The sequence below is a fragment of the Dysidea avara genome, chromosome 3 (assembly GCF_963678975.1).
Source record: "Dysidea avara chromosome 3, odDysAvar1.4, whole genome shotgun sequence".
Lineage (NCBI taxonomy): Eukaryota > Metazoa > Porifera > Demospongiae > Dictyoceratida > Dysideidae > Dysidea > Dysidea avara.
This window is the reverse complement of record NC_089274.1, coordinates 32,839,718-32,851,842: the sequence shown is the minus strand read 5'-3', so window position 1 is coordinate 32,851,842 and position 12,125 is coordinate 32,839,718. Positions and strand designations below refer to the sequence as shown.

Genomic DNA, 12,125 nt, shown 5'->3' with positions numbered 1-12,125 from the left:
AAAATAAAGATCCTTGTTTAGCACCCCCTCCCCCCCGGGAAAACCTAGATCTGCCCTGAGCTCAGGGCCGCCCACAGGGGGGGAGGGGGGGAGGGGGGAACTGGGGCATTTTGCCCCGGGCCCCAGCCTGAAAGCCGGGCCCCCTGAATACCTGTTTAAAAGATCGATATACTCTAATAGAGCAGTCAGATCTAAATACTCTAATAGAGCAGTCACAGTATTCTTCAGAGGAGCAGTGTAGCAAGCTTATTTATAGATAAGGAGATATGGTTGGTGATGGGTAGTTATTGTCATTGCCAGCAGGTTGTGACCTTTTTTGGTCTTCACCTTACAACTTGGGTCAAGGGCCCCACTTTAACTCTTTGCCCTGGGCCCCTTAATTTCTCTGGGCGGCCCTGCCTGAGCATAAAAATTTCCTGGGGAGCATGCCCCAAGACCCTCCTAGATTTAAGTGTGCATGCATGCAACAGAAAATTTAGAAAGTCTACTTTTGATGTCAAAATTATCTGTTGGAGTGTTCAAAGATTTGATAGGAAATATTAAATCATGAAACTGTTGTGGCAGCAGCTATAGCAGCAGCAGCTAGCAGCAACAGCAACTAGCAGCAGCAGCTAGCAACAGCAGCAGCTAGCAGCAGCAGCTAGCAACAGCAGCAGCTAGCAGCAGCAAGATCCAGTGACCCTGAAAAGCGCGCCGGCGCACCAGTCACAGTAAGTTAATGTAATTCGTAACGGAGCAAAGTATGAGAATGTGAGCTGAGCTGAGATGTTACCTTGATTGTACTGGTAAGACACTCCTCGCATAGCAAGTTTAAATTAATCTATTCTAAAGCATTAATAAAAATAAATAAAAAATCTGTAATCTCGTGCACACTTTTTGTGTGGGCGAGTGAAAAGAGCACGAGACTAAGTAGCCGGGGGAAGGTCAACTGTCAACACACCGCTCAATATGGATAAAGAATTATTAAAGGATTTTAGACAACCTGGAATGGGTAAGCGTTGAACTTCTGTCAAATACAGTTACGATGTTGGTTACACAGTGACCAGTGTTCCTCTCATGAAAGATCTCGTAAATCACATCACCCCGCATTACGCTGCTCGTTGGAGAGAAATAGGAACACAGTTGGACCTACCCAGTGGAAGACTTGACATAATCAAATATGACAACCGGGATGAAGCTTCTCTCTGCTGCAATGCCATGTTGAAGAAGTGGCTTGAAGTAGACCCTTCTGCAAGTTGGGAGAAGTTGATTACAGTGATTGAGTCAAGTGCAGTGGTCAGTGATCAAGTCCTTAATAACAAATTAGGTATGTACACAGCTTAATGTAAAACAACTGAGGATCATAGACATGTTTATTGAAGAGGTGTGGTCATAAAAATGTGCCGGCCACATGTGCAAATTACCAGCCATTTTTGTAGGGCAAAAAAGCTAATGTCAACTATAACCTATTAAACAACGATAAAAGTAGGTATATGAAACCCTTATTAAGCTTGGGCATAGAATAATCAGCTACTTTTCAGACGATAAAAGTAAGTTTGAGAGGTGATTATAAACTTTGCATTCATAAAACACCACTACAGAAAAGTCATCCCATTATTCTTTCTCTGCAAAGCCCGAGTATTGATAAAGTACAACAACAAGCTTAAGGTTTCTATTTTGGGTAGTGATTAATTGGTGCAGTAATATGGTAAGTAGAAAAACTTCAAAAAGTGTTTTCCTGCATTGATTTTACCAATCATTTTGCTCTACACAAACGTGAATTGTGTCATGTAAAAATGATGTAATATAGTGCCACGCCTTCTTGTTAAACTTGTCTATAAGCTTTATTAGGCTGCTACTCCTGCAGATTTCAAATGTAGATTGGAATCAGTTGGTTAGAAATTCAATAAAAAGTAAAATATATGATCCACTGAGCAAAAACCTGACTTAATATGCAATCTTTGGAGGATGATGAGGTCTTTAAAATCCACTAGGAGACCTGCTAGCAGGTTTTTTTTAATGGTTAGAAACCTGCTATCAGAAAAGACCTCAAGCATCACAAAATTCCCTTTTTATTATTGATTTGTAATGCTCTCTCCAAGCATAATCAGGCTGATAGCCTGTAGTGGGTGACCAGCCACCCAGGCCAACATGTGGTTAACCACTCTATTCATTTTATAGGCATACCTAAAAGAATTTGATTATGGGAGGTACAATCTAATGTTGTACGTACGTTTGTTACGATGAACGGAGAAGTCCAAAAATATCACGGAAAATTCTGTTTAACGTCCATCTGTTTTCTAGACTGTTTTATGGCTGTTTTTGTCTTCTATTAAACTATGGATGGACTTTACCAAGACCTAACTGGGTAAGCTTCCTTGTAGAACGTTATTTTTTGCTACGTGTAATGTGGGTGTGGTTCATACTAGAAACCATGCCTGTTCTTCATGCTACTGTGGTGCCACTGAAAGCACAACTTGTTACAATTCGTTTCCATTGTATAAATCCACACAAGCTGCTTCTTCGACACACGTGCTCTTTACACTGCTGTGATGCCATAGGCACTGGCTACCGCTAACCTGGCTCAACATTATCGATCACTGCCATTTCCCAGCTGTGCCATATCCAATTGCAAAGGGAAGTGGTGCAAGCTTCGATTTTTTCAACACTTCAACAAAAGCACGTTCACATGATTATTTTAACATTGCGCGACAATTTCAATACGACATATAATGCAATCCCACAATAACTCATATATATGCCCATATATAATGCACACATTTTCTAAATCGGTCAGAGACCACGCCCTCGGATCTTAGTGTATTTGAATTTCATTTATGACTTTTTTTTGTTGTCTAGAGGGAAATACCAATGAGCTGTTAAAGTTTCAGCCTTACTTGGTAAGAGCTTTCAGAGTTATAGTGATAGACAACAATAGGAGCAAAACAGTTGATTAGTACAGTACCTATACAGAAAAAAATTACAGGCACTTGTTTAATTCAATCATAAGTCTCGAGTGGAATGGACTATGGAGTTGGGACTTGTGTAATTCTGTATACCGTGAACTGGGGCATTCATCAACGTATAGTTTATGGCTTAAATACTACCAAACAAGAAGGCTGGATGTTCAAGCTTATAGAAACGGCGACAATATAATGAAGGTTAATGTAATTAACCGGAGTTAATGGAGGAAGGTCACGGATAATATATGGTGTGCTTATATTAGAATATCCAGCACATGCACAGGCCAATCTTACCTTCTCACCAGCCAAGCGTGTGTCCACCCACCCATTCCATGATGAATTCTGTCTAGGAAAGTAGCTCTAGACGTGACAAGGTCCCGGGTCAGGGAGCCCCCTGAGGGTCTCCTGTTTACCCCCAGACATGATGGTACAGAAGTAAGTGTTTGATATCTGTACATAGTAGTGAAGTATAATGTCTGGTAAGTGCTAACTAAGGTGCTAATTGCTGATATGTACAACTGAAAAGGGAATTATAATGTCATGCAATCTGGGACCTTCCTCCAACAAGCAGCTTTGGGTACTGACAGACATTAATGCAATGTAAAGAAACGCACATAATCAGGTAACTCGTGTTTACCTCATGGTACAGAAGTGAAACAATGAACATTAAGTTATTTATGTAGCACATTTTACCTAATGTATTTCAATGAAATTTATCTCAAAAACAACACCTTAGTGGGTCACATACGTATTACAGTTAGCCTTATAATTATCTTAAAGCATGCATATACAACTGGTGTTTCTTGTACGTCTCTCCCTATGTAGCAAGAGTCTTAGGTGCCGCTGTGAGGCTAAACCTGAATGCTTTTTTTTCAAGGAATCAATGACAAGCTAAATGGCAGTAGCATCTGCAAATCCTCTATTATGTATGTACATGTGCTTCCCAGTTAGTATACACATAGATATGTGACCTGATGAGCAAAAGCCAGCCGTTTTTGCAGAATTCAAAAACACATTGACATATTGATCTGACATAAACTGGGTAAAAATGTGTATGCTACATAAAAATTTTATGCAAATTTAAACACTTCAGTATGCACTGAAACAAAGCTTGAATCAATAAAACCTATGCACCATTGGACTCACCTGTTTATGGAGGGTATATAAGAAATTGTGTTCATACAGCATAAGGCACATGAGTTATGGGCACTTGTTTACGATGTAGTAGAAATAAAGTTTACTGTTGTCATTTCTTTGATGGAATGGCCTTCTTCTTTGTCAACAAGAAGCCTTACAGGGAAAACACTATACCTTGATTTGCCAGTTCATGATGGTGAAACAGACTGAGCCAAGTCCTGTCTTTGTAGTTTGTGTTATGATCGATTAAATTAGCACATATAATATATTTGCCGTATTGTTGCAGTACAAATCAAAGTTCCAACTGTCTAGCGTTATACAGTACAGTCCATTTGTAACTTCACACACGCGTGGCATTTTTGGCATGGCGCTGCGCAGCACCACGGCACTTGCCACGAAACATTGTTGCATGGCCCATGCCATGTTTGCTGCGTGGCACATGCCACACCACGTGTAGCCCTCACTGTCTACCACGCATATGTGTAAACCACAAACTCTATAGTAGTTACATTTACAATGCTGTACAGAGCTGGAACGAAGCTTTGAATGTTTTGTGGGTTTGAGGTTAAGTATACTTTGAATTATAAAAGTATCAAAGTTTATCTTTTCGTGATCGATCTTTGTGTGCCACACTCACTTCTGAACCATCGACGTTTAGCTTGCTATTGTAGTTTTAGCCCTAGAATACCTTATAAAGTGATAGATAATCCATGAAAAACATCCTTTTAGTCATTAGTTGATGTTTGCCTATGCATGATTGCAGTATAGTGGACACATCCATTTGCAATCGATTGATTGCATCATTCAGTACTGCTGCTATTCATTTTCCAAATGCTTACAAACTAAATAGTATTAGAAAGATAAAACTTAAGAAGGGCATTGGCTATTATTAGCCATGCGTGGCAATGGTTCCACATGTGGCAATCAGAGGACTCCATGCGTTGCAATGTCATGGCATGGCAATCTCTTTTTCCATGCATGGTAATGCCTTGTGCCACGGCGTGGCAATGACCAGTCCCACACGTAACTTTTGCTTTTGCCACAGGAAAAGTTGCATGGTGCCAAGCCAAAAATGACACGCGTGTGTGAAGTTATAAATGGACTGTACTGTAACTCCAAAACTATTTATCACAAAAAGCTAAAACTTTGGCTGTCCACTTCTTTGTACTGTAGTTACTAGAGAAGCAATAAAATGGAATTTGAGGAATGCATGAAAATGAGCAGTTTTATATGTGTAACATTAGTAATGTGTTTTTAAATATCTCTAGGTATTAGTGCAGTTAACGTATTATCAAAAAGGCTATGCGAGCTATGCATAGCAACACGCTTTGCCATTGATGAAAACTCTTGGCCACCAGTCAAGCCAAAGGAGTATACACCACTTCTTTTCATACACCATCAAAGCCACTACTCTTTAAAACAGGCAGTCACATTGCAATTTGCTAGAGCAGATGGTACTGATTTTAAGTACTACTTGCCTGATAACAGTAAGATGACTAAACAACTAGTAGATGTCTTAGCTCCATTACAAGACAGTGATGTTGTACAGTTTATTTTAGTAGAAGGGTTGCCAGGTATTGGAAAATCTCTGTTGTTGCAAGAAATTGCTTATGAGTGGGGAACGGGAAAGCTGTTACAAAAATATAAAGCAGTTGTCCTTGTGGAACTACGTAATCCTGCAGTGCAGCAGATTTCAAACATTACTGATCTTTTCCAATTAGTTTGTAAAGGAGATGCAAAAGCCCCAGAAATTGCTACCGCATGCAGTGACTACTTCTTTAATAACAAAGGTAAAGATATTGTTTTCTTGTTTGATGGCCTTGATGAATTCCCAGAATATCTACAGAAAGACAGCTTAATTGCTAGTATTCTAAAACGACAGATATTATCTTGTTGTGGTTTAGTAGTGTCATCTCGTCCACATGTCTCAGTGGTATTTCGAGAGCAAGCTACTGTTAAAATTGAAATCTTGGGGTTTGCTCAAGAGGAACGCAAGCTATTTATTGAACAGTTGCTAAAGGCGCATCCACATGACATCAGTGTTATCACCAAATACCTCGAAAGTAATAAGAATATCGACAGTTTGTGCTTTATTCCCTTCAATTTAGTGGTCTTGATTTATCTGCACAAACAGGGAACTCCTCTTCCTAGTAATTCTGTGGAATTATACAATCACTTTATCTGTTTTAACATCTGTCGACATCTTGCAAAGTCTGGTCATTCTCTTGACAATACGATCATAAATCTTACTGATCTACCAGAACCTTGTAGCTCAATAGTTAAGCAGCTTTCTAAGCTATCTCTGGAGGCACTTAAAAGCAATAAGTTAATCTTTACTTGGGAGGAAGTGAAAAGAGCTTGTCCTAATATTGATAGTGTACCTGGAGCAATTAATGGTTTTGGTCTCCTTCATGCAGTGCAGCACTTTGGTCTAACTGGGCAAACAAAAACATTTAATTTTATCCACTTTTCTATTCAGGAATACTTGGCAGCTTACTGTATAACTCAACTTCCACAGCATGAAGAGTTACAAGTGCTTAAAGCAAGATTCTGGAACAACCTTGAGCTGCATTCTAATGTGTTTGTAATGTATACCTGGCTTACTAGGGGGCAAAATTCTGCTTTAAAGCAATTTCTCTCATGTGGAGACAGCACAATCATGATATCAGAAATTTTCCTAAAGGATAAATTGACATGTCTTCGTCTCTTTCATGCTTTTAGTGAGACTGGTGACAAAGCTATGTGTAAGGCTATACAAAAAGCTAAGATCTTTACTGATAAAGTAATTGATCTTACTGGAACTAGACTGTCAGTACCTTATGATGTGGAATGCCTTGCACTGTTTCTAACCTCTTCACCACATAATGAGTGGGTGAAACTTGATTTGTTTGATTGCAAAATCCGAGATCATGGCCTTCGTGTGCTACATCATGGACTGATTAGCAGTGATGTCACGATTAAAGCAATGCTTTTAATTTGCAATGGTCTCACCCATTTATCATCTGCAGCTATCTGTGACCTTGCCTTACACTGCAGAGTAGAAGAACTATGGATTGGTCGTAATCACACTATTGGAGAGGGCCACATACTTTACAATGTATTATCCAGTTCCTCCTCTAGACTTGTTGGACTATACATGGAGAGTACTGGCTTATCATCAAGTGCAGCATTTTACCTGTTTACTGCAATAGTAAAAGGGAGCAAACTGCAACAGCTTTGGATTAGACACAATGAAATTACTGATGATGCTTGTGAGGCTATTGTGAACACATTAAAGGAGAATACTTCACTAGCTTGGCTGTGGCTGTTTGATAACAAGATCAGTGCAGAAGCTGCAATAAGTCTTGTTCAAGCACTCCATTTTAATAACACATTGGAAAAGTTATGGTTACCCCGTTACCCTGAAGATATTAAGAAAAGAATTAAGTATATGCAAGAAGAAATTATTAAAAACAGGGAAAGTAGAGGATGTCAAACAAACCTGGATATTGATTGTTAGTATAGTTTTGTACTAAATTATGTTGTTTGCCTTTATGTTTTTGATAGAATAGATAAATAATCCTGCATTGGTGATGACTTTGAAAGCCCCATATCTATAAGCACATTTACCAGAGTATCTGTATACATTATAACAAGCAATAGCATACCCAGAAATCACTATTATTTTGTATAGTTAAATGACTAAACTAATTTATTTGTGATTACACGTGTAGGGTATTTTTGTCTTTTTTGCAATCATAATTGCTTTGCAAGTTGTAACGCATTATTGTCTGTATTCTCTTGGGTATTTGTACGTATGTACTACTTTATTGTTGCTGTTAGATACTTGCAAATTGGAGACAATACTTCTATTGGGTATCTATACATATGCATGCTTGCATCCTAGATTTAGTCTTGAAGCATTTGATGATCTAGCTAGTTTCAATTTCCTTTTTGTCTTCTTAGGCCAAATACTGTATTATATATATTCAGATGCTACATGATTGAATTCACGTAGGTCCACGATATTTATCCTGTTAAATAATGTATTTGCCCATTTGTCCTTAGAATACAACTAAGATTATTATATTATCTATGCTGCTACATTGGAAAATGGCTCCATTTTTACACAGCAAACTTTTTCAGAGCAATAATCTCCCATCTCTCACCAGCACACACACATACACAAACACACACACATACACAAAGCAAGCAAAGCATTTCACAGCTGTGTGGAATACACGCAGCTATTGCCACCCAACAAGCCAGCACTGGGTTACAACTCAGGCACTAAAGTCTCTGTGCAGACAAATTCTCTTGGGGTTTGACTACAAACAGTAGGATACAGCTTGTTCGGTAGATATTGATTTTAACTTATACCTTCGTGTGCATCTATATATAGTCATTGGGAGAACATGCACTGAGGCCCCTGTAAAGTGAGAAAAGTTAAATTTAAGTCAACTGCAAGCCTCTATAATCATAAATATTATTACTGGCATTACATGATGTTAGTATCCCGCAGGAATGCTGTCCAAGTCTCACAGGGAGGGGCTAAGAAATTAAACCCATAGTTCCATACACAGTAGATGGCTCAAGAAATTTTGGTAACTGATTTCCAACTTCTCAGTTTCCCTATGTAGAGGGTGAACGTCATATAAAAACATACTGTAATTGATTAGATGAGAGAAGATATAAAATTGCAAATATAAAGCATGACAGGGAAAGTACATGTAGCATATAACTTGAAGCATGAAGTAAAACAGCAGTTGAACATGTGGGTGCAACCCAGAGAAGCCGTACATGTATAATTTATGTGATATAACAAATCTTAGTTGTAAACTTGGATAGTCTCATGTCCTTGACACTGCATTTCAGTAACACCCGTCCATGCAAGCCTCTTTAAAATGTACGATCAGTGAAACACCATACAAGATGTAACTCTTTTAAACATAAAAGGATCTTTATATTAATTTAAGGCAGAACCTTGAAAAGCCAAATTTTGAAGAAATGTGATGATCGGGTCTGTACTTAGGGGTTATGCAGATGCTAGACAACTGGAACCCTGGCAATTAAGAAATAAATAATTCATGCACAACAGTCAGACAATTGATGTCTACTGCATAAACAACATGCAGATATTGTGAATCTTATAAATCCCCCCCCTGAATTCCATGCATAGATAAGCTTTCTGTCATCTATAGAAATGCTGTGTAGTTTGGAATGCCATGACCGTGTGTGTGTGTGTGTGTGTGTGTGTGTGTGTGGGTGCGTGCGTGCGTGCGTGCGTGCGTGCGTGCGTGCGTGCGTGCGTGCGTGCGTGCGTGTGTGGTTTGCTGGTCCTTATGTTCAACATTTTCTAGTTGTTTCTTGTGTAACTTTTATCCTGCCACAAGTCAGGTACATGACCTCATGGATATCGGAGTGCATTTGCTCATAGACTAAAGCTATAGTGGGTTTGAACAATATATGGCCTCTACAATCTATATGATTGTTAGGTATATAACCATGATGGTGTCAAGCTGGAAGTGAAGATCTGTATACAGACACATGCATCACATTTAACTCTATTTACATTTAATAAGAGCAAACTATTGAATGAGATATACTAACTTGCTTCTCAACCTTTTTTACACAGCTGGCTAGCTTCTGTAACACAAGCTGGGAAGGCCACTACTGAGTAACTACTGTTAAGAATCTGCTAAATTTATTAAATTTGTTCTCTGTGAATTGAGTATATTGAAGAAAGTCTTTTGTCAAGAATGTTTGTATGATGCTGCCCCTGCTAGTATTTCTGTGAATATTTCTGACAAGACTATAGTGAGTGGACCACCAAATTCAGTAAATAGTGCACTTAATATTGCAGCTCATAAGTTTATTTAGTAATTTTTTTGCAATTGCTTGTTGTTTGAGGACTCATGTGTATGCTTATAATTTTGTTGTTAGCTACTTAATTTGTATATTAATGATGGCTTAATCTCTAGTCCAAAGTCTCAACTAGCCATTTGTAATAGGAAAATGGTAAAGTTCTTTTGCAAACACACATGCACCCATGCATGCATGGTTATATTGATATCAACTACAAATATTGAGTATAAATAAGTGTATTACATATACATGTAAGTGATCATGCGCTTATGTCATGTATACATATATAATTAATTTTGCAAGTTATATGCACATGTCACAGTGACCCATAATTAGGAAGCAAGAATATTGTTTATGAGTCAGGATATGAGTTGGCAAGTGCTTAGTTGATTAATTTCTCTAGGTAGCTCAGTAGCCAGATGGCTAGCTATAGCATTATTATGTTGCTAGGAGAAACAAGTCAACTACCAGTTTTGTTTACTATGTTAGAATCATGCAGTAACGTACTTCAATAACATGAATGGCTCCAAGAAATTTAATAGCTGGTTTCCAATCTGGACTTTTTGTGATGCAACCTAGGCCTAGCTACATAGCTAAAATTATATGATTCTGTAAACCTCACAGAAACCCCCTCTGTTTAATATCCTAGTCTGGTAAACACAATAAAAGCATTGAAGGTCACTACTAAAACATACTAAACTATTACTGCCAGACTGTTTTTTTTTTGAGTGGTCTGCATAGTCACACGAGACTATAAGTATAAGTGGCCGGGGGGACATGGAGGCCTGAGTATGTCCTACTATACAGCTCATATCTTGAGTGGCTGCCCTGTTTCCTTGTCCCAAGAATGCCTCACATATTGACACGATCCAAGTTTTACATTGTCTGGCTTCAGGAATTTCTGAGTTTTTATTTTAGCACAGCCAAAGTGCCATCTGTATTTATGCAGATTTACCAGGGATGTGAACTAGTGAGTTTCCACTGGGTAATATTCCACCATCTTTAATAATTTCTCCAGCGCTAATTTTGATACCAAGCTACAATGTGGTGGAACTCTTTGCCATCTAGTTTATTTGATAATTTAAGTAATTTTTGTGATGGTCTGCTCCAGCACCTTAATTATTTGTCCTGATAATATAGTTTTTAGTATATGTGTGCTGTGTGTAGTTTTGTATATATGGTGTTGCTATGTATATATGTGTTTTGTACTCCAGAACTTTGTCAAGTACTGTGAATGATCAATAAATCAATCAATCAATCAATCATTCTCCTTACCGCCCTGACATCGGTATTATTATTATTATTGTTGTTAACACTTTACAGTGACCGGCACTGAAGGTCTGCATCGTATCTACAATAAAACATGTAATTCAGTGGCATTATTATTATTATTTATCAATACTGTGAAAACTTTAAAAATGTGAAGTCCATGCATAGTAATAGTTTCAGTGATAATTTGAAAGATTCTGCTGTGGTGCATTTGACAATGTGGCATAGCTGGGTGGTGTGACAAAGAGTTCCATGATTTTGATTACGATATTACTGAAGGAGTACTTGTTTATAATTTGTCCACTGGACACCTTTCATCATCTTGAAGACTGGCAAACAATCTATAAGGCAGAATATCTCCAAATCTTGTCAGAATTAGATCGCTTAGGCATCTCATCACATCATGTTTTGACACCATTGAACTTAGCCATGTTCTGGGCCACTATTTACCATCATCATTAACACCACTGTATGATATCACCATGAATTTCTTTGATTGTTAATCTCAAAGTGTCACTACAGTAGTTAGGAAGCTTCTTGACGAAGCTGTAGGGACTGCAATCTCAATGTCAAAGAAGAGTATTTTTGGATATAGGGACTGGACTAGCAATTAATTTGAAATCTCCTCAGTTTCCATGCTCGTTTTTGGCATTTGCCATAATTATGTGGTCGCGTGAGTCCAAGGACACCATGATGACATCACATTATGACACCAAGTAATTATTGTTGGGTAAATTATAATTAGACATTTATTTTGTGATTTGTAAACTCCCCCCCCCCCCCCCCTGAATATATCAGTTTGTTAATATACTTTTCAGTACTCGGCATCAGTAATCATTTATTTTTAGCTATTAATACGCGTACGCCCATGGCGCCGGTTACGTAATTCGATCCGGCGCTCGATTATACTGTTAAAAAAAAATGCTATAATAC

At 38.2% G+C, this 12,125-nt stretch overlaps 1 protein-coding gene across 1 annotated transcript; it reads left to right on the top strand.

Moving 5' to 3' along the window:
• The first annotated feature begins 884 nt into the window (after positions 1-884).
• On the top strand, positions 885-7,650 carry LOC136250752 (NACHT, LRR and PYD domains-containing protein 3-like). Its single transcript, XM_066043026.1, has 3 exons — positions 885-991; positions 1,040-1,306; positions 5,348-7,650. Exons 1-3 carry the CDS (start codon positions 949-951, stop codon positions 7,576-7,578), a joined length of 2,541 nt encoding a protein of 846 aa, XP_065899098.1. The 5' UTR covers positions 885-948; the 3' UTR covers positions 7,579-7,650.
• The last annotated feature ends 4,475 nt before the right edge of the window (positions 7,651-12,125 follow it).